Below are 22,330 nucleotides of genomic sequence, written 5' to 3' on the forward strand. Positions count from 1 at the left end.
AGGCCATGCCCGAGGGCAGGGTGTGTCCGGGGTCCTGCAGGCTGGGGAGGACAAGGGCAGTTTGCTCTGTGGCCTGACTCCTGGCGGGACGGTGAGCCCCTTGAGGACGAGGCTTGTGTCCTGCTCATCTCTGTGTCCCAGCACGGCTGGCCCTGGGGTGGTCGCTTCTCTGTGAGTGTTCTTAGCACGCTCAGGTTGTGCTGGCACTGGGCCCAGGAGGGCTCGCACGAGCGTGTGAGTGTGCCTATGTGCTTGCATGTGCATGCATGTCAGTATGCACGTGTGTGTGTGTATTGGGTTGCCAGTGCTCACACTCACCTGGGGGGCAAAGATGTCCTTGTCAAGTAGTCCCTCCTCCCCCTCTTTCTCCAACCCGTCTTCGCCTCTTTCCAGCGAAGGCCACTGAGTGTCCACTGTAAGCTTAGGATTGACGCTCCAGAGTGGACACTCAATAAGAGCAACTGAACACTTCTCTCCTTTTTCTCAATTTTTAAAAATTATATTAAAATACACATAACATAAAATTTATCTTTACTGTTTGCAAGCATACAGTTCAGTGGTATTAAATGCATTCGTATGTTGTGCAGCCATCACCACCATCCATCCCTAGAACTTTTTCACCTTGTAAAACCGAAACTCTATACCTATTAAACAATTCCCTCTCACCAACCATGGCGACCACCATTCTACTTTCTGTTTCGGGACTGGACCACCCTAAGCACCTCCTGCAAGTGGAATCGTGCAGTACTTGTGTTTTTGTGTCTGGTTCATTTCACTCGGCATAAAGTCCTCGAGGTACATCCATGTTGTAGCACGTGTCAGAATTTCCTTCCTTTTAAAGCTGAGTAAGATTCCCCTGTGCATGTGTACCACTGTGTTTCATCCATTCATCCATCCCTGGGCTCTTGCGTTGCTTCCACGTTTTGTCTGTTGTCAATAACGCTGCTATGAAAACGAGTAGACAAAGCTCTTTGAGAGCCTATTTTTGGTTCTCTTGGGTTATATAGACAGAAGAGGAGTTGCTGGCACGTATGGTAGTCCCATTTCTAATGTGCTGAGGAGCCACCATACTGTTTTCCATGGCGGCTGCACCATTTTACATCCCCACCAACACTTGTTTTGTCTTTTGGGTAGAAGGCCTCCTGGTGAGTGTGAGGTGATAGCTCATTGTAGTTTTGATTTGCATTTTGCTAATGGTCATGGTGTTGAGCATCTCTTCATGTGCTCATTGGCCATTTGTATATCTTTTTTGGAGAAATGTCTATTCTAGTCTTCTGCCCATTTTTCAGTTGGGCTGTTTGTTTTTTGTTGTTGAGTTTTAAGAGTTCTCTAAGATCCTGGATATAAATCTCTTATCAGATATACTGTTTACACACATTTTCTCCCATTCTGTGGGTTGCCTTTTTATTGTATTAACACTCTCCAAAACTCCTTTTTACCTGTGGAGCAAAGGTTGTGTATCTCCAAGCCAAGCATCTTCCCTTTGCCTCTGTCCACAGAAATGACACTCTTCCATTCATGCACCCAGAGAACTCCTATTCACCCTTCAAAACCCATCTCAACTGTCATCAACTCAGGGAAGCCTTTTTGGCAGGACCCTGCTCGCCCAAAATTAAATAAATAAAACGTTCGAATAAAATGTGGGTAACCCTTTCCCCCATGTCAAGCTCTGTATCCAGGCAAACTTTTCCACTTGTCCTCATTTCATGATCCTATGATTCTTTGTGGACACACTGGCCCTGTGAGTTCCAGGAGGGCCGGCGGGGCCTGGCACAGAGCAGGCTCCTGGTTGGTGTTGAATGAATAAGTTGGGGGTGGTGGGGCAAAGGATGGCCAAGGAAGGCATCCAGGCTGTCCCCTGCCCCTCCTTCCAGCTCTCTGCCTGGGACTGTGACCCAGCTGATGGCCAGGCGGAGGTGGCTTCTGTTCTGTCCTACTGTGACCTAGCTGGGTAGCCGGTAGGCACAGGGAACAAGTGTAGCCTTCAGGGTTCAAAAGTGTGTGTGGGCCGGGCACGGTGGCTCACGCCTGTAATCCTAGCATTCTGGGAGGCCGAGGCGGGCGGATTGCTCGAGGTCGGGAGTTCGAAACCAGCTTGAGCAAGAGCGAAACTCCAACTCTACTATAAATTAGAAAGAAATTAATTGGCCAACTAATATATATATAAAAAATTAGCCGGGCATGGTGGTGCATGCCTGTAGTCCCAGCTACTTGGGAGGCTGAGGCAATAGGATCACTTGAGCCCAGGAGTTTGAGGTTGCTGTGAGCCAGGCTGACGCCAGGGCACTCACTCTAGCCTGGGCAACAAAGTGAGACTCTGTCTCAAAAAAAAAAAAAAAAAAGAAAAGTGTATGTGAAAGGAATGAGTGACTGAATGAATGAACCCACAAATGAATGAATGAGTGCGTGTGCCGTGTAAAGAAGGCCTGAGAACCCCCGACTGAGGCACCCCACATGTGTGCTGCTGCTAAGGGCCTGGCCGCGCTGACAGTTCATCTTGGGGGCTGGAGCTGCTTGTTTCTCCTCCCAGCTGGAGCCTCAGCCCCGCACATGGGAAGTGGGTTAGGGGAGCCACCTCCAGGGGCTTTCTGAGAGTGTGGTGGAGGGACGGGCTGCCCGTTGCAGGAGAGTTTGTGACATTTGTTTCATTGGTTCAACCCCAAGCCGGTGGGGACAAGTGATCCTCCCCAGCCAGGGTCAGCCCTCTCGTCACTCTGCCCAGGCTGTTCGTGTGTGTGCGTGTGTGTGTGCACGCGAGTGTGTGTGTCTCCCTTTCTTAACTGTCCCTATTCTTTCCATCACATATATGTGCTCCCTCTCCCCCCTCTCCCCCTCCTGCTCTCTCTCTTTCATACACACACACGCACACTCACACTCTGCTGCTTTAAGCATGTGATTTTCTGAAGCTCCGGGCATGCCAGGCGGAGGGAGGAGAGGAGGGGGTCTGGGTGCCGAGCTCCAGGGCAGGCCTGAGAAGGAGAAACCAACGTTCAGTTGCTGCCTCCTGGGCCCCCTGGGCAGGAAGCAGATGCCGGTGGACTTTGCCACTCACCGCGGGCCAGCCCCGGGGGCAGGCAGAGCTGTGTCGTGAGGGAAGGGGCTTGAGGGCTGCGGCGTGGGGTGGAGGGAGCCAGGGTGTAGCCAGTGTGGTCTGGGCTCAGATACCAGCTTGGCTGTACCCCAGCTCCGGGGCGTTGGGCAGGGTCCCTCCTCTGGGACGTGCGAGGGCCTGAGTGTCTCGGCCCTTAGGCAGCAGCCTGTGACTCCGTCCCTCCGGATGGGCCGGTCCTCTAAGCCCACGCCAGAGAGTAGGGGCCGAGCCCTTGGGCCAGATGTCAAGTCAGGTCACACTTCCTTGCACTCACCATTTTGGCTTTGGACCCCTTAGGTGTCCCGTGAAGGCATCTAGGGTGGTGGGTGGCGGAGGGGAGTTTTTAAACTAGGCTGAGCTGGGAGGTTCGTCGTGGGGCCTGTTCTCTTGCCTGCACACCCTATTCCCACCTCCCACTAGACACGCTTCACTAGAGGGAGGTTGGCACCTGCCCTAGGGGGCACCTGTCTCCCCAGACGTCCAGGCCGTGGGCAGCAGAAAGGACAGGTGCAATGGCGGCACCCCCTTGTGCTCCTGGGGGGCTCAGAGCGCCTGGTGCAGGGTGTTGTGGGGTCAGAGGCCCCAATGAAGTTCTCTCTGGGCCGGACTCCTCTGGGTGTCCCCAGCCTGGAGTCAGGCCTGCCTTGGGTCGGCACCAACTCAGACAGGGACAGAGAACTTGGCTAATCTTTGGCTCCGGGACTGGGCTAGCCTCCACCTCTGAAAGCTGCCACCGTCTGGGCGAGGAGTCCCTGGCCAGGCAGGGGGCAGGCGCAGGCAGGAAAAGCCGAGCTTCTCGGGGCCTGGAGTCAGGAACGTCCCCAGGGATCACCCCGCCCTGTGCCTGGCTGCCTCTCAGAATCCCCTGAGAACTTACAAGTGCAGTGTCCTGGGCCCGCTGGGCAGGGGACCTGTCACCTCACATCTTTGATGGGTGGGTCCAGGAGCCTGGGCGTTGGACCAGCAGGTGTTGGTGGCAGCTGTGTTACCTGCAGCCTGCTTCACAGGTGAGCAGAGCCCGGTCAGGAGCTGGTGGGGGGGCTGGGATGACACAGCAGATTTCCCATGGCCTGGGGACCCAGAACCAGGCTCTGCCCAATTGACTTCCCTCCACTGTCCCAGCTCTGCCTTTTGTGGCTTCACAAAACAGGCTTGTACCCAGCCTTTGGAGATGACAGTGGCTTCTGGCTGGGTGTGGTGGCTCACGCCTGTAATCACAGTGCTTTGGGAGGCCGAGGCAGGAGGATCACTTGGGGCCAGAAGTTTGAGACCAGCCTGGGCAACATAGCAAGACCCTGTCTCTGCAAAAAATGCAAAAAAATTAGCCGGGTGTGGTGGCACAGACCTGTAGTCCCAGCTACTCTGGAGGCCAAGGCAGGAGGATCGCTCAAGCCTGGGACTTTGAGGTTGCTGTGAGCTATGATGACACCACTGCACTCCAGCCTGGGTGACAGAGTGAGACCCTGTTTCAAAAAAATTCAAAAAACAAAAACAAACAAAAAAAAGTGGCTTCCTCTCCCCACCTTTATCTTCCTGGATAAAGAGGCCCTGGCCTCCTCCTTGTCCTCCCCATTCTCTGTCCCCTTCCCTGAGTAGCCCCCAGGCCCCGTCTCTCACCTTATTAAAGGAGGCTGATTTTTTTGGCCCCAAAAGATGGATATTTAGCATCCACCAGTGCATTGCTCATTAGCATCTGTCTGCGTTCTTGGCTGCTGGGAAGTGTCAGGCTCCCGTCCTGTTGGTCCCTTCGTCGTGGGGTTCCCTCGGACTGAGGGGTTTCCTAGGACACGGAACTTTCTGTGCTAAACCCAGGGAAGTCCTGGGCGACCCAGGGCGAGCTGGCCACCCTGGCTGTGTGTCCACCCTGCATCTGACCGGCTGGTCATCCTGTGCCCCGCGTCGCTGTGCGTGTGGGGAGCGTGGTCCTCCCTCCACGCGTGGACAGCAAGGACGTGTCTGGAGACAGACACGCTGGCTGCAGCCTCGGGCGGGTCCCTCCCTCAACTCTAAAACGACCGATGCTGTTTGTCGCAGGGACAGTAACCCAGACACACGGCTGCCCCCTCTGGGCATTTCTGACAAGTGCCCAGGTGACGCCAACGCTGCAGGTCCCGGGGTCACGCCTTGAGGAGCACCTGCCCCGGGCATCCGTCTGACCCCGCAGCCTCCCTCACTGCAGCCGCGGGAGCATTGGGACCCCCCCGCCACCTGGATTTTCCATCACGTTCTGTTCCCTAGACTGTCCCTCCTGTGTGATGCAGAGGGACAGTCTCCCATGTTGCTGCTCTCTTCTTGAGAGCTGGGGGGCCGGGACTTGTCAGACCCTCTGCCCGTGGCTGGGGGACCTCCCGCTGCAGCCCAGGTCGGCCAACCGGAGCATTTGTCAGTTCTGCGCGTAATTGTTGAGCGCCCACGAAAACCCACACAGGCGCGAGGTCACGCTCCAGGTGGGAAGTTCCGGCAAGAAGTACGGGAACAGGTTGTTTCTGATTGCAACAGATCCTGTGAAGAAACCAGGAGCCCGGTGGCAAGTGCGGGGCTGGGCTGCTGGCGGGTGGCTGGGGAAGGCGCTCCGGGAGCTGTCGACCGGGTGAAGGCGGCAGGGGAGGAAGGCCCCGGCCTGGAGAAGCCCTCCACGGGGGCAGCCTCGAGTGCAGAGAGGGGGCTGCATGTGGTGTGTTTGGGGACAGAGGGAGGTGCCGTGGGCCCAGTGCACAGGGGGCAGGGCAGGGAGGGCCACCTGGGTCAGTCTGTGTGCAGTGACACCATCGGTTGCTTCCGAGCAGGTTGGCAATGTGAGGTTTGTGCTTCCTGAGGTCCTCTGGCTGGGGTCTGGAGGAGGGACCGTGGGGACAGAGGAGGGGCATGGAGATCAGTGAGGATCCTGTGCTCTGGCGTGGCCAGCAAAGGATGCTGGACAGGGTAGTGGCCTGGAGGCGGCCCTTCTCCCAGCTCCCCTGTCCTCCACTAACCAGCATGGGATTGCCCAGGCTGCGGCCTCTGTCTCCTCTTCCTGGGGGCGTTTCTCCTGTTTATTCCTGTTTATCCTCAGGTACCTGCTTCATGGCCAGCTGCCTGTCATGCTTGGTGTCCTCTGTTCCGTATTGTTCCCTTTCCACTGGGTGGTTTCCCTCCCCTGCATTTCTGTTTAGAACCAGCCCCGCTTTGCAATGAGAAAACTCGGGCCAGGCACAGTGGAGCATGTCTGCAGTCCCAGCTCCTCGGGAGGCTGAGGCAGGAGGATGGCTTGAGCCCAGGCGTTGGAGGTTGCAGTGAGCTGTGATGACACCCCTGCACTCTAGCCTGGGCGACAGAGTGAGACCCTGTCTCGAAACAAAACAACTGAGAAAACTCGGGGTTTCAGTGATTCACCTGATGTGGTCCTAGCAGACCCGGGTCTCCTCTTGGCTGTCCCCACACCCAGCGTTCTTGCTCCCGCCCCATGGAACCTGCCCCTCCCTCCCTCAGGCCCTGAGCATTTGCAGGGAGCGGTTTTCTCACCCCCTTCTAAGTGCACCCACCTGGGCTCTAGCTCAGGGCAGAGGGTCCTGCGAGCGCAGATGGCCGGGACAAGGAGTCAGGGGACAGCCCACCACCCAGCCCCCCTTCCCTGTCTTCGTCCCTCACTCCCTGATTCCTTCCTAAATGGATTAGGACCTTTGCCGGAAGGAGCCGGCGCTGTCTGGGCGACCCGGAGGCCAGGGCCAGAGCGGGCGCTGGCTGGTGCCTCCTGCTCTGCCCTGATTCGATTTGGGCCTCGGCAGCTGGGAGGCTGGCGGTCGCAGGCCTTTCTGGGAATGGCTCAAGGGATGGGCTGGCGGGGGTGGCTGAGGGGGGAGCCGTCAAGCTCTCAGGTGGGCAGACCTCTCAGCTGGGTCCTTTATGGAATCTGGTCACACTCAGACCCTCAGGTGGGCTTCATGCTATGGAATGTCCCCAGCCATGGGCCACTGGCCACCTGTTGGTCCATTGGCATGTCCCATCCATGGCCTGTGTTCTATCCATGGCCTGTCATACCCTCAGCATCCCTTAATAACATAGATTTCAAACTTTTATAAAATTGCAAGGCCTCAGTCTGTGGTTGGGACCACACACCTTGGTGTGTCACTCGTGCTGGACGCTGAGGTGGGCCATGGGGTGCAGCAGTAGCGGGTAGACCTGGTCCCTGCCTGTGAAGAGCTTATGGTCTGCAGGGACAGCCGCAGCAGCAGAAGACACCCCGGGCTTCGTGCCCTTTGAGGTGCCGGCCCCACAGTCCCCCTGCCTGGTGTGTGCAGAGACTGCTTGCTTGCAGGTGGCAGGCGGAGGGTGGGGTTCACAGGCCCCTCTGCAGGTCTGTGGCCCTGCTCCCTGCTCCCTCCCTGCGCTGCCTCCAGCACCGGGCAGGGCCACACAAGGTGCACTGGGGCCGAACCCAGAGAGGGAAGCCGAGGGTCCCTGCCCCTCCCTGTCTTGAATGGGTGCGTGGCCGCTGGCTGGGGGCAGGTGCTGGCCAGGAGGCAGCCTGTGGGTGGCTCCCCACACCTGACTCCCAGGTCAGGGAGGAAGGGCAGGCTGGAACCAGGAACCGAGGGGGTCTGAGCTTTGTATCTCGTGGTGCCCGGTTCAGGCTGGGCGGTACGGGGGCAGTGAGCATGTGCCACGCTGGGCACCACGACAGGAGCCCCAGTGCAGGGGAGGGTGCAGCTCTGGCCTCCAGGGGCCCCACCACCACGGGACAAAGTCCTGCCTTGGGGAACGCCCAGTGTGAGATGAAATGGCCTCTGCCCTGCAGTTTCTTGCTACATCCCTGAGGCTCAGGGGCCTTGGGGCAGTGGCCTTGCCCTTGGGAGCATGTGGCTTGACACAGAAGCATGATGGAGGAGCTCAGAGGCACCTGGGTGTGGGAGGTGGGCCAGTCGAGGACTTCCCGACAGGATAAATCCCCTCTCTACAAACAATTTTAAAAAATCAGCCTGGCGTGGTGTGCACCTGTGGTCCCAGCTACTCAGGAGGCTGAGGTAGGAGGATGGCTTGAGCCCAGGAATTAGAGGCTGCAGTGAGCTATGACTGCACCACTGCATGCCTGCCCGGGTGATAGAGCAAGACCTTGTCTCATAAATAAATAAGTAAATAAAAGCTCTGGGGCTAATTAGCAGATGACAGCAGGGACAGGAAGGGCACTTGAGGGGGAACTGAACCTGCTCGGGCTGGGGAGGCATGGAGGACATTGGTACGTCGGGGGTTGGTGGAGCCTAGGGGACCTGGGGCATGGGGTGTGAGGGACGGGGTTGGGGCGTCCAGGCCAGGAAACCAGAATACCAGACTGAGGAGTCGAGAGCTAATGTGGGCAGTAGGGAGCCACAGAGGGTGTGTGAGCAAGGGAGGGCCGTGGCCAGAACTACACACCTGGGGAGAAGTAGCAGTTGGGGCCTGCCCAGCAGACTGATCCTGGTGCTGGGCTCGGTTTGAGGGGTGCAGACTTCAGGGGATGTGCCACTGCGTGTCATTATCCTGCCATCTGTGCCCTGGCCTGGCAGGTTCTACCTCCATCACTTGTAAAGGCCTTAGGGCCAAGGGACAGCCAGCCCTTTCTTCACCCCACCTGGGAGTCCAGGGGGCAGGTGGCCACGACATGTGCCATGCCCCGTGCCTTGTGCCCACCGCGCTGCCTCCTTCCACCAGGTGACCATGGCCTTGCTGGGCAAGCGCTGTGACATCCCCGCCAACGGCTGTGGGCCCGACCGCTGGAGCTCCGCCTTCGCCCGCAAAGACGAGATCATCACCAGCCTCGTGTCTGCCTTAGATTCCATGGTGAGTGTCCCCGCCTGTGCCTGAGGAGGGTGGGCCCCCCAGCCCTGGGAGACGTCAGAGCTTAAGTCCTACCTCAGCCACTCAGAGGAGCTTTCTCTGACCTGAGCCTCAGTGTTCCCATCTGCAGCTTGGGCCAGTGCCTACATCAAGGGCGGGAGGCTTAAGTGACATCAGGTACATAAAATCTAGCCCTGGAATAAATGCTGGCTCCGGGCCCTCGCCTCCTTGCCCCTCCACCCCTTTGGCCATTCTCATCCTGTCCCTGGGAGACCCCAGGTCTCTCTCCTAGCAGGTTACCTGGGGGGTAGCTATGTGTGGGCAGCAGTGCAGTATAGAGCATGATCCCCGACGTTAAAGCAAGAGCTATCACTGCGTCTCGGGCTGGGAGAGAGAAGCGGGGCCTTGTAAATCACTCTTCTGCCCCCGTTGCCTCTGTACCTAGACCTGTAGCAGTTTATCCCAAATGAGGACATAGTAGTGTCATTTTCCTCCAGCCTTTTCCTGGGGGAGGGTTCTGTGATGCAGGGTAGGGGAGTGTTTAAAAAAATCTATATGGCATCAGTCAGCTGCACCCCTGCATTTTAGGATGATGCAGTTGAAGTTCAGAGAGGGTAGTACCTTGCCTGAAGTCACACAGCATGACCAGTTTTTTAAAGCGGACTTCCGGGTGCAGAGCCTACAGTTCCCTGAGGACAAGGGGCCTCCTTCAAGCTGTTCCTGCTGTAGGCAGCTCAAGGACGGCTTAGGGAGAACCCTTGGGGAAGCTGGCTGGGTGCCCCGCTGTGCAGAGTGGCCTTCACAGCAGGGGCCTAGGAGCCCAACCGTGTGTCCCCACGGCACTGATAGCTCGTTGGTGCCACTGTGGGCCGCCACGGCCGATACTATGGCCGCTAGCCACATGTGGCTATTTGCACTCAAATTCTAATTAGTTAAAATGAAACAAAATAAACAATTCAGTTGTTCATTTGCACTGGCCTCATTTCAAGTGCCTGGAGCTGGTGGCTATGGATTGGGCAGGGCAGAAATAGAACATGTCCACTGTCACAGAGAGTTCCGTCGGGCGGTGCTGGCCTAGGGGTGTTTATTAAGCGCCTCCTCACAACAGCCGATGGCCCTGGCTATCCTGGTGGCTGGAACGAGACAGGCTCCCCTGTCCCTGGGCCCTTTAAGGGTTTCCTGAGGGACCCTCATGGGTGACAATGACACTTGTTTGGCAGTGACTTGAGTCCGGCATCCTCCAGGGCTCTGGGCCAGGTCCTTGGTGGTCGGTAGGGGGAGTGGGCGGAAGGGACGTGCAGCAGCCCCCACCCCCATCCCAGCCCCTCGACCGCCCGCCCGCCCCCCCCATCTTCCGTGTACCTTCAAGCGAGTCGATTCCCCGCAGTGGCCTTGGCTTCCTCAGCTGAGGAGTGACCTGCCATGAAGGGTCTTTTCCAGCTCCCATGGCCGCTCCTTGGCTGGAAACAGCTGAGTTTATTTGTTTCGTTTGTTGTTAATGTCCTACAGTGTTACTGCAGAGAAAGGGAACAGCAGGCTTTCGTTTTCATGTTGAAGAGCAGAAAATGAATGCCCCGTGGAGACCCTGTGGGGCAGGCCCGCTGGCTCCAGGCCATCCCCAGTTTCCTCTCCCCGGGCTGGGGCTGGCCCAGAGAGGTTGAGGAAGCCGTCCTGAGTCACAGAGCACAGAGCTCTGATTAGATGCCAGACTTTATAACCATCAGCTAACACCACCTGACTCAGATAAAAGTCCTGGCAGCATTTGTCAGGTGCCAAGTGCATGCCACATGCTTGATAGGCAGGCTTCTCCTGGGGGTGCAGGTCAGACCTGAGATGCTGGTGGTCTTGGTTGCAGGGACCCCTGCATGGGGGCCTCTGTGCAGTGGGGCTGCCAGCCTCAAGTCTGGGGTGAGCAGCCAGCTCGCCTGTACACCCGCATAGGTTATCCCAGTTTAGAAACCCTTTTTATCCTAGCACTCTGGGAGGCCAAGGCAGGTGGATCGCTGAAGTTCAGGAGTTGGAAACTAGCCTGAGCAAGAGCGAGACCCCATCTCTACTAAAAAAATAAAAACAAATTAATTGGCCAACTAACCATATATAGAAAAAATTAGCCGGGCATGGTGGCGCATGCCTGTAGTCCCAGACACTTGGGAGGCTGAGGCAGGAGGATCGCTTGAGTGCAGGACTTTGAGGTTGCTGTGAGTTAGGCTGACGCCACGGCACTCTAGCCCGGGCAGCAGAGTGAGACTCTGTCTCAAAAAAAAAACACAAAAAACCCCCCTTTCATCCAGCCAGTCCTCACTCAATCCCCATGGCCGGGCACGGTGCGATGCTTGGAGCTGGGCTGCCCGTCCCCAGTGCTGCAGACGTGGAAACGAGCCAGAGAAGGCTGTGACTTATCCCCGTCCCACAGCAGGAAGTGGCCGAGAAGGGATTGGAGCCCCTTGTTCTCCTGGGCTGCACCCCACCACCTCCTCCTGGGGGCCTTGTGGAGGCCAGCAGAGCCCAGGGCGGGGTTATCCCTGCGGCCGGGGCTTACCGCGAGCAAGGGGGACCTCTGCTGGACAGTGTCCTCCCTCCTCCAGCCCCCACAGCCAGTCCTGGGGCGTCATTCATTCACTCCTGCTGCAGAGTCTGGGACCAAGAACGGAGGGGGGGCGCCCTCTCGCTGGAGCTGCTTGGGGGGTCTCGGGCAGCTGGGAGGTCACATCTCAGCCCCAAAGCTGGCACCAGAGCTGTTCTGGAGCGGGCGGGGGGGGGGGGGGGCCTCCCGCTCACACACACCCCCCACCACAGTGCTCAGCACTCTCCAAGCTGAACGCGGAAGTGGCCTGTGTGGCCGTGCACGATGAGAGCGCCTTCGTGGTGGGCACCGAGAAGGGGAGAATGTTCCTGAACGCGCGGAAGGAGCTGCAGTCAGACTTCCTCAGGTTCTGCCGTGAGTACCCCAGGGTCTGCAGGGCGGCGCTGCGGCCCGCCTCTGGGTCCCAGCCTTGCCCAGCTGGGTGGCCCAGCTGGGGGTGAGCCGGACCAGATGGGTTGTCTGAGCCTCCCAGTGTGGCGCTGTCGGGGAGGCCACGGTCTTTGTTGGAATCATCCAGCAGCCCCTGAGTCCACAGAGCCCGGCTGCTGGACCCCAGGGCGGCCAGGGCCACCCGCATCTGCCCATTTACAGACGAGAACACTGAGCCTGGGGTCGCTGCCTGGTTCTTCCTCTTGACTGCGCGTCCCCGAGCGCAGGGACCAAGCACACTCGTTCCACTAAGGTTTATCGAGCGCCTGCGTGCGCGGCGCCCACCCAGCGCCAGCCCACCCTGGCGTCAGCCCTGCGGGACGGGCACTGTCATGGTCATTGCCATTGCTGTCATCCGGGTGCCGCCTCAGGGAGGCTCCTGGGGCAAAGCGACCTGGCGCAGGCGCGTGTCCGGCTCCTGGCGCAGTTGGGCAGGACGTGCGTGAGCTGTCAGTGATGTCGTGAGACACGGCGCTCCGGGCCAGCCATGCGCTGGGTGCTTCACGTGCTTCCCCGGCGGGCTCAGGAAACGGGCACAGATTTACAGATGAGATCGCGAGTGGCACACCCGTCCCCAGGCACACGTGGCGGGCACGTGGTGGGGGCGGGGCTCGAGCCAGGCGTCTGGTTCTGACACCCTCGCCCCGTCTGCGCGCTCCTTCAGAACCTGGGAGGTGCAGAGCGGGCACCTCCAAGGGCCTTGCCGGGGCGTCCTGGTCACCCTCCGAATAGACCTGCCCCGCCATCCGGGAGCCCTGAGGCAGAGGGGTCTTTCTGCAACCCCCAGATCTCCGCTGTTCCGGGCCCTCCAGGAGCCTCCTAAGCCAGCCCGCGCCTCTGCCTCCACCGGCTCTGGCGGCCCCTTGTGCTCGGGCCTGGCTACACTGTGCTGAGCCATGTGCCATGTCCTTTCTTCCTTTCTGGCCCCGCCCCACCGCACCCCCAGCTGGAAGCCCCGGCTCCCCTCTGCCTCCCACCCAGGCCTCTCAGTACCCCCCACCCCGCCCGGCTGCAGTTGCTCCGCACGCCACAGCGGCATCCGCGCCCTAGATCCCCAAGGCCAGCTCACGTCTGTGGCCAGCGAGGGCCTGGCCCTAGCCCTGGAGGCCGACGCCCAAGCAGGCCCGGGAGCCCACGGCCTGGGACGCCATGACCATGGCACAGCACGAGGTCAAGACAGCACGGGTCAGACCGCCTGGGTCTGCGTCCCGGCTCTGCCACCTGCCGCCTGCTGGGCCCCAACCTGCTGGTCTGCGAAAGGGCAGAACGTGGGGTGGCCGAGGGTTCGACGAATTCATGCCTGGCAAGCATCAGAACGGTGTCTGGCACTGAGCTCACACTCGGCGGACGCTAGCTGTTGTCATGACTATTATTAGCATTCACACTACGTCCCTAGATCAGCCACCTCGGGAAGGGCATCCCCCGGCTGTGGGCATGGCATGACGTGACTAGGGGGGTAGCCATTTCCCCAGCCCACCCGACCCCACTCAGCCTGCAGAGCCTGCGCCCTCGCCGAGGCCGGGCGGTGGCTGGGCTGGCAGGGTGGCCACTGGCAGGACCTGTGACTCCCCAGCTTCCTGGCGGGGCCTGGGGAGGGCGCACCTGGCTTCCCGGAGCCGGGCAGAGCCGCTATTTATAGCACCGGGAACGCGGCTGGTTTATTTCAAGCTTCACAGATCCCAGAGGAGAGCAGGCTCCGAGCTGGGCGGGGGCTGTGGGGCCCTCCTCATCCCCTTTCTGAGGCAGCTTCTAGCACATTCTCCAAGGATCCACCAGTACTCCCAGGTCCCCACCTGGCCCAGCCTGGTGGGAACCTGCTCTTTGCAGCCCACGGCCTCCCGGGTGGGGTCCCCACTGTGTCCTCCTTCAGCAGAGCAGAAAACTGGGGCCCAGACTGGCTGAGACAGAGCGTTAGTGTCAGCGCAGACAGGGGCGCGTGGGACAGACATTCATCACACCCAGGTCTGCGCCAGGCCAGCTGATCTCCTGGGGGCATTCATAGATGGAGGCTCAGAGAGGGAAGGGACTTGCCCAAGGTCACACAGCAAGTTAGAGGTCACGAGGGATGAGACCCAGGCTCCATGCTGGACACTGGGAACTCTGAGATGGCCAGCCCTGGCCCTCAGCGGGTTGGCCAGGGCCAGGCTTGCTCACTCATTAACTTTTCATTCATTCATTCATTCATTCATTCATTCACTCACTTGTGCACCACACTGGGTACCTGGCTTCAGGCCTCACCACAGGGCAGAGACATCTGAACCTGAAGGTCGGGGGGTGAGACAGGTGCTCACTGTGGCCTTGCATGCTCTGTGTCCCACAGGAGGGCCCCCATGGAAGGATCCGGAGGCAGAGCACCCCAAGAAGGTGCAGCGGGGCGAGGGTGGCGGCCGGAGCATCCCACGGTCCTCCCTAGAGCACAGCTCGGACGTGTACCTTCTGCGGAAGATGGTAGAGGAGGTGTTTGATGTTCTTTATAGTAAGATCCTTCCTCATTCCATTTGGGGCCCCCAGGGTGGGTGGGAGGCCAAGTCCCCACCCAGTGGAGGGGGCCCCCCTTGCCCCCATGGAACCTGTGGAAAAGTGGACCCCAAGGCAGGGGGCATTTTCCGGCCCGGACCCCACTCATCCCTGCCCCCCAGGGTGTGGCTATTTCACCTGGCCCGGTTTCCCTGACAACGTCCATCCCTGCTGCCCACCTAGAAGTGGCACCAGGCTCGCCATGACCTCCAGGCTGGCTCCCTGCTACCCTCACCTGCCCTGTGATCAAGGGCAACTTCTCAAAGCACAGGTCTGACCATGAAGGTCTGCCCTCCACAGCCTTCAGGGGCTCCTGTTACCCTCAGCATGATCCTACCATGGGTCCCACCATGCCCATCCCTGTCCCCTCCCAGCCTCATCTCCCCACCCGGGGGCACAGACCCTATTGATCCATCTCACAGAGCCACTTCCTGTCCTCTAGCCCACTCTGGCTCATGTCATATGTCCTTGCCTCAGTACTGCCATGTCTTTTGGGACTGCCTCTCCCGTCCCGTCTAGTGGACACCTGCATCATGCCCCGAGGCTCAACTCCAAGAAGCCCCACCCCTTGGCTTGAGCCCCTCTGGACACCTGCAGTACCCTGTCCCCTCACTAGCCCAGGAGCCCAGGGTCAGCGGCTATGTCTGCCCTTTCTGACTCCCCCCAGCCTGCATTGCAGGGCCGGGCAACAGCAGGTGCTCAGGTGATGTTTGTTGAATGACTGGGTGAAAGCTGACTGCTCAGCCAAGTCTTCCCTGCAGGGGGAGGAGAGGAGACCTGGCCTCCCTTGGGAAGTGTCAGTTTGCAGAGGGTCTTGGGGCCCCAGCGGGCCTTCATACTCCCAAGGTGACCTTGGGCAGATCCTTTTGGTCCCTCGGGTCCCACCTCATTTATTTCTGACTTGCTTGATCCCTTCCCTACTGCAGCCCTTGGTTTTGTGGAGCAGAGGTTTGCGAGGAAACTTATGCTGGTCCAATGCCAGGAGGAGGCCCAGGGGGGCCAGCGGCCCGGAGGCCCTGGGCAGGCACACTGGCCACCTAGGGATGGGAGGACTGCCACACACATCTGGCTGTGCCTCCGTGGGCATTTTTACCAGTAGCAGTGCCTGTTCCCAGAGCCCCTGTGCCCCTGCCCACCCCCAGTGTCCTTTGACCTCTTTGGGCAGAATCGCAGGTGGCCATGAGGGAACAGGCTGCTTTCTGGCCCTGGCTGGGGACTGCCACATGGGGGTGATGACAGATGTCCTCACGGCCATCCCCCAGCCCTTGGTCCCCAGCTCATCTCCCCTGGTCTGCTCCCGAGTCTTCTTGGTCTGTCTGTTCCTCTGGCCTGTCCCTTTCCAAACTCCTCCTCTCCTGTCTTTCTTGCTCTCTCGCCTCTGCCTCCCTCTCTCTCTTCCTCCCTCCTGCTTTTTCCTTGCGGCCTGGCTCATGCAAGCCCCTCTTCTCTGTCCCTTGTGCCCTCTTTTCTCTGCCACCCCTTTGTCTTCCTCACGCCCTGCCCGAGGCCCTGCTGGAGCCAGGTGCCCCAAGTGGACAGGGGCCTGGCCGGCCGGGACCCCTCGGTGGGGGAGCCCCAGGCCCTCGGGTGCAGACGACCCACGGGGCCTCGTGCACAGCCCTTCCCGCCCTGCCCCTGCCTGCATGGGGTTATTCTGCGTGAGGTCTGCGGTCGCCAGGGGCCTGTGGGAGCCCCACCCTGGGGGTAGCCACTCCACAGGGCCCAGGCTCTGGGGTGCACTGGCCCTGGCCCCAGCCTGGCTGCCCTCTCAAACCAGGCCCCTCTTCTCGACGCCCCCACAGGCGAGGCCCTGGGAAGGGCCAGCGTGGTGCCGCTGCCCTACGAGAGGCTGCTCAGGGAGCCGGGGCTGCTGGCCGTGCAGGGGCTGCCCGAGGGCCTAGCCTTCCGGAGGCCGGCCGAGTACGACCCCAAGGCGCTCATGGCCATCCTGGAGCACAGCCACCGCATCCGCTTCAAGCTCAAGAGGTGAGTGCGGGCAGCCCGGGGCCGGGCCAGCACCTCGGGCCGGACCACGAGCGCCCGGCCAGGGCAGGCCAAGAAGGCCACTGTGCCATCTGGCTCAGCCACCTGTCACTTATCCAGCCAGGGGGGAGGGAACTTAAGACACCCACGGGGGACCCTGGTCGTGAAGGTTCCCAGTCTGAAGTTGGAGGTGAGGCCAAAGTGCAGTCACAGAGCAGGACCTGAGCCGGGCTGCTGAGTGGCGGCAGTTTCCCAGAGCACTCCTGCACTGTGAAGAGTCTAGAAGAGAGGTGGCTTGGGACGAAACAGCAGTAGCCACTCCAGGTGTCAAAAGTGGGAGAAGCTGTGTTATGTGCCCGCTGGGGTTTTGAATCGGGTTGATTAGGGATGGAGGGGAGGGGAGGTTGTTTAGGCTGGCCAGGGCCCAGTGTCCTTTGGCAAGAGGATGGCCTGAGGGCTTAAGGTTTAGCTCATCTCTGCAGTGCTCAAGCAGGGAAGAAGGGAGGTGACAGGAGAGGGGTGACAGTCACCCACATCTGACGAGATCTTGTCAGTGGGCTGGAGAAGAGGGCAGGCCTGGGACGTCTGGCGGCTTCACTGCATGGCCCTGGGCACAGCACGGCCACCCGGGGCCCCATCCCCACCTGTAAAGTGGGGACGAGCTCCCATCCTGCCTCCTCACGGGGCTGTCATGTTCCGCAGAAGGTGGGACTGGGGAGGAAGAGGCGCAGCAGGCAGGTGTATGAAGCCGTCCGTGTGTCCTCCCTCCACCCAGGCCGCTCGAGGACGGCGGGCGGGACTCGAAGGCCCTGGTGGAGCTGAACGGCGTCTCCCTGATCCCCAAGGGGTCACGGGACTGTGGCCTGCATGGCCAGGCCCCCAAGGTGCCACCCCAGGACCTGCCCCCCATGGCCACCTCCTCCTCTGTGGCCAGCTTCCTGTACAGCACCGCGCTGCCCAACCACGCCATCCGAGAGCTCAAGCAGGAAGCGCCCGCCTGCCCCCTCGCCCCCGGCGACCTGGGCCTGGGCCGGCCCGTGCCAGAGCCCAAGGCCCCCGGTGCCCAAGACTTCGACTGTTGTGGTAACACCGCTGCTGGGACCTCCAAGTCTTGGGGGGTGGGACAGAGGCCACTCATGCGGGGACACCCTCCCAGGGCAGGTCGGGATGCCTGGGCCCTCCCAGGCTGGAAGGAGGCAGGTTTGGGCCACAGGGTGGGGCTGGGCAGACAGTGTCCTGGCCGGGACCCCTGGGACCCCGGGCCTCTGCTTAGCCATCTAGGACAGTGTCCTTGGCCTGGGACAAAGACGCACCTGGGGGACTCTGTGAGGAGACTCTGAAGGGAGTGAGTGTTCTTGGTCAGCCCACATGCACTTAATGAGCACCTGCTACATACAGCCTGGATCAAGGGCTCTGGGGCACAGGAGAAGGAACAGCTGCGTGTGAGGGAGACCTGGGCTCCTCTCCTGCTCCTCTCCTGTTCCTCCTCTCTACCTCTCTGAACCTCAGTTTCCTCATCTGTAAAATGGGGGTGCTAGCAGTACCTGCTTCACGGGGCTGTGGCAGATTGGTGGCGGCGGCAGCATCTCCCGAGAGCAGGTTGGAAATGCATGTCCACAGGCCCTGCCTGTCTTGCTGAATCTGAAACTTTGGGGTGGGGCCCGGCAGTCTGTTTGGATAAATCTGCCAAATGGTTCCAGTCGGCCCACGTGTTCTGTGTTAAAGCACTGGGTCCGTGCTGGGCGCATAGTAGGTGCTTGTCAGTTATATCAGCTGTGTGACTTGGAGAGAAAAGGACACCCCCTCCACAAGTCACAAGTGTGTGGGCTGAGCGGGGTTTAGGACTTACACACCTGAACAAGTGTCGCCACCCGGACACGGTGACCTCCAGCATCCGCCCTTGCCGGTCTGGCGTCAGAGTGGCAGATGCCACGGCAGAATGTCTTAGGCCCCGGGTCAGGGAACTTGCCTTGAGTGTGCAATCATAGGGCTCAGTTCTGGGGTCTCCTTGGCAGGTGTTACCCAGTCACAGGCCAAAGCCTGTACCCCGGGGCTGGACCTGGGGAACACCTCTTGGGGCCCGGCTAGAACCTGTCCCTTTTCCTTGTCCAGGACAGAAGCCCCCGGGACCTGGTGGGCCTCTCATCCAGAACGTCCACGCCTCCAAGCGCATCCTCTTCTCCATCGTCCACGACAAGTCAGGTAGGACAGCGCCCACGGCGGCGCCCCGGCCAGGCGGGATCCGGGGCTGGAGGTGTGGTGCTCACTGAAATGGAAGCGTGCTCTTGCATCATCCGAGGGCTCGACTGGGGCCGGAGGGGCTGCTTCCAGGCTCACGGGCGTGGCTGTCGGCAGGAGGCCTCGTTCCTCCCCGTGATTGCCGGCCCGCATGGGCTGCTTGGGCGTCCTCACAAGATGGCAGCTGGGTCCCTCAGAGTTCCTGAGCTAAGAGGAAGGAGGAAGCCACATGTCTTTTTTGACCCAGCCTTAGAAATCACTGTATTCCTGCCATATTGTAGCCAGTACAAGTCAGACACTTGGTCCGGCTTACACTCAAAGGGAGGGGAATTAAACTCTACCTCTTGAAGGAAGAAATTATCAAAAATATATGTGGATAGCCGGGCGCTGTGGCTCACGCCTGTAATCCTAGCTCTTGGGAGGCCGAGGCGGGCGGATTGCTCAAGGTCAGGAGTTCAAAACCAGCCTGAGCGAGACCCCGTCTCTACTATAAATAGAAAGAAATTAATTGGCCAACTGATATATATATATATAAAAAATTAGCCGGGCATGGTGGCACATGCCTGTAGTCCCAGCTACCTGGGAGGCTGAGGCAGAAGGATCACTCGAGCCCAGGAGTTTGAGGTTGCTGTGAGCTAGGCTGACGCCACGGCACTCACTCTAGCCTGGGCAACAAAGCGAGACTCTGTCTCAAAAAAAAAAAAAAAAAAAAAATATATGTGGATAGATTTATAAAGTACCAGGTAGAGAGACTGAGAGCAGGACAACTTGGGATTCAGTTGTACCAAGAAGGAATGAAGCAGGTTTGCAGCAGGTTTGCTTTGTGGGGGTCTGAGCCTCACCTCCAGGAAGAGGCTCTTGAAGAAAACCCAGTGTCCTGGGATCAGAATGGAGACCTCCCCCACCCACTCCCCTGACCAAGATCTGGCCCCGCAGGGAGGAGACCTGGGAATCCAGGTGGAACAGCGTCACAGGAGGCCAGTGGGCAAGGGACACAAGCTGGGATCGAGTCTCACTGGGTGATCTCAGGCAAGGTGCCCAGCTTCTCTGAGCCTCAGTTTCTCTCTCTGCAAAATGGGAATGACATCTATGTTCAAAGATTATCATGAGGGATGAAAGAAGATATGTATTATATACATAAAGTACTTAGTGCAGATAAGCACATAATTAAAGGTGTTACTTTTACTAATTATAACGAACCAAATATCATTCTTGTTATTAATATTAAATCGAGGCAGGGGCTTTGGCTTTGTGCGAGAGGCCAGCAGGGCTGAGGGTTTGGGGGAGCTGACAAGACCAACGCCAGGGGAGACCTGAGACGTAGGAGGTGCAAGGGTTAGATCTTTGACATCCAGACTCGGGCTGTCCCTCCCTGGGGAGGACCCCTCTCCCCCACCCTCCCGCCTGTCTGGGGCAGGACGGGCCCAAGGTGGATGGGTGGAGCCCATCCACCCTGGAGCGGCACACGGCACCCGTGGGCAAGGACAGAGGCAAACTTTGGGGCAAGAGGAGAGAGCAGGTGGGGGCGAGGACCCTCAGGGCAGCCTGGGTTTGTGCAGGTCCGAGGTGGGAGGGGGCGGGAGAGCCAGGGCTGGTCTCTGGGGGTTCTCAGAGGTGGAGAAAGCCGGTGGTCACGGTGTCGGGGGGAGTGTGGCGTCCCGGGGCCCTGCTTACTTGAGCCTCCTGTGTTTTGATAGAGAAGTGGGACGCCTTCATAAAGGAAACCGAGGACATCAACACGCTGCGGGAGTGCGTGCAGATCCTGTTTAACAGCAGATATGGTGAGTGGGCGGCGCGGCCGCCGCTGCCCCGCAGCCGTGTGGAGCACTCATTACGTGGCAATCACTCGTGTTCCCCAACACGACAGCGGGAGCCATATGCTGGCACCCGCGCGCCGTCAACGCTCATGTCACCCGGCGCGGGCTCCTCCTGTCTGGGTAGGGGGTGGTTGTGTCAATATTTCCCTTCCAGATTCTTCAGGGGGCGGAACTGATGGCAGAGCCCCAGCCCTGGACTCCGCTGTGGGAAGCGGGGCGGGGGGAGATCTCCCACGTGGGGGACTGTCCAGAGCGCCCAGAAAAATCTGTTTGCCTCACATGCTTGCCGGTCCCCACGGCACCTTGCTGCTTCCTGCCCCCTGCCTTGGCCTGTGCCCTACGCCTCGGTGGGGCAAACTCCTCATTGTCTCAAGCCATTGAGACTCGGCTTGGTAGTCACCTCCTCCAGGAAGCCTTTGGGTCCCCAACCTGGGCCCAGGAGGCCCTGAGGCCCTGATGGTTTTCTGTCTGTTACACGTGCACTTGATGTGCCTCACCTGCTCTGTCTCCCTGGGGGCCAGGACTGCGCCAGCCCCTGTCTGTGTCCCCAGCACCCAGGACAGAGCCAGGCTCAGAGCAGATGTCAGCCCACCCCACGCTGGGCAGCAGATACAGGTGGCGTAACCAGGGCAGGCGTGGGGTGTTCCAGGTTGGCGAGTTTCAGGCCAGGAGGGCGGCCCAGGCACTGGTGGCGGGAAGGTGGGGCTGGGCCGAGTGGCCCCCGGACCTCTGGCTCTCGGCCTCGGGCCCCTGCTGTGTCCTCTCACCCCTGTCTTCCTTAATCCCTGGGGCCCTCCTCGCTCCTTTGCCCAGCCTTCAGCGAGCCCGAGTTCGCAGCGAGCCCGAGCCTGAGTTCACACTGAGTGTGAACCCTACTCAGTGGTCAGACGCAGTGTCCCTTGCCTGGGTGGGGGGCTCTCGGTCCCTGGGGAGAGGACACAGGCACCCACAGACTACTCAGGGACCACACAGGCGTGGCGTGGCTGATGCCGCCTGAGGTGTGCCACAGGGACGTCCTGTGCACAGTGGCCCTGCCCAGAGTTGTGGGGACGATGGCGCCGAGGCGGGCAGAGAGGCTCAGTGGCTGCGGGAACTCCCAGCGCACTGAGGTGGGAAGAGCAAGCCGCCTTTTGCCTTCCTACACATTCCCTGTCCATTCACTTGCCGCTCGTGCATCTTGAGCCCCCACCTGTGCCAGGCCCTGTACTGGGGGCGGGGGGGCTCAGGTGACTCTGGTCTCAAGGGGCTTCTGCAGGCGGCTCGTGCAGCACAGCAGTGAGCAGGGGCACAGAGTGGCGGGCACCAGTACGCAAGAGCACACGGTGGCTGAGGTCAGGAAGAGAGGAGAGCTCAGGGGAGGTGATGTCTCAGCAGGCTGCGGGAGTCAGGGCTGGCTTCATGGAGGAGGTGCCCTTTGGTTTGGACCAGCGGTGGGGAGGCCTGGGCACTTGGGCTGGGGCTGAGCGAGGACTCTGGGTTAGGCTGGGTGCCTTTGATATGGCCCCCAGTCCCTGTTCTCCCCTTCAGTAGCTGGGAGAGCCATCAGCACCTGCACCCGAGCCCCTCCCCGCCCAGGCAGGCGTGAGCCCGACAGGCAGTAGCAGGAGAGGACTGGGGAGGAGCCGGCTCTGTCTGCCTCGGGAAGGTTCCACCCCCGCCAGGAGCACAGCGGCCCGGGGCGAGACCTGGTGGCCAGCAGTCTTCCCGCCTGTGCACATGCTGGGCTTTCTAGGATGCTGGGCTTTTCCAGATGTCGGCCCCTGGGCCAAATCCAAGGAGCGCTGGGTGTGGAGTGGTCGAGGCCTTGATCCTCCTCAGGCCGGAGCTCCCTCTGCACGCTCCCTGCAGCTGCCCCCAGGAGACGGGGACGCGTTCACGTGG

At 60.0% G+C, this 22,330-nt stretch overlaps 1 protein-coding gene across 3 annotated transcripts in view; it reads left to right on the top strand.

Moving 5' to 3' along the window:
* GTF2IRD1 (GTF2I repeat domain containing 1) overlaps positions 1 to 22,330 on the top strand; it is a 104,414-nt gene that overhangs the window by 26,103 nt on the left and 55,981 nt on the right. For all 3 annotated transcript variants that reach the window (XM_075995384.1, XM_075995383.1, XM_075995385.1), the window contains exons 2-8: positions 8,756 to 8,884; positions 11,678 to 11,819; positions 14,215 to 14,370; positions 16,214 to 16,397; positions 17,170 to 17,477; positions 18,507 to 18,596; positions 20,330 to 20,413. In XM_075995384.1, the coding sequence (XP_075851499.1) occupies positions 8,762 to 8,884; positions 11,678 to 11,819; positions 14,215 to 14,370; positions 16,214 to 16,397; positions 17,170 to 17,477; positions 18,507 to 18,596; positions 20,330 to 20,413 (1,087 nt within the window). In that variant the 5' untranslated portion in view covers positions 8,756 to 8,761. The remainder of the gene's footprint in view (positions 1 to 8,755; positions 8,885 to 11,677; positions 11,820 to 14,214; positions 14,371 to 16,213; positions 16,398 to 17,169; positions 17,478 to 18,506; positions 18,597 to 20,329; positions 20,414 to 22,330) is intronic.

Source organism: Microcebus murinus, chromosome 19 (assembly GCF_040939455.1).
Source record: "Microcebus murinus isolate Inina chromosome 19, M.murinus_Inina_mat1.0, whole genome shotgun sequence".
NCBI classification, from domain to species: domain Eukaryota; kingdom Metazoa; phylum Chordata; class Mammalia; order Primates; family Cheirogaleidae; genus Microcebus; species Microcebus murinus.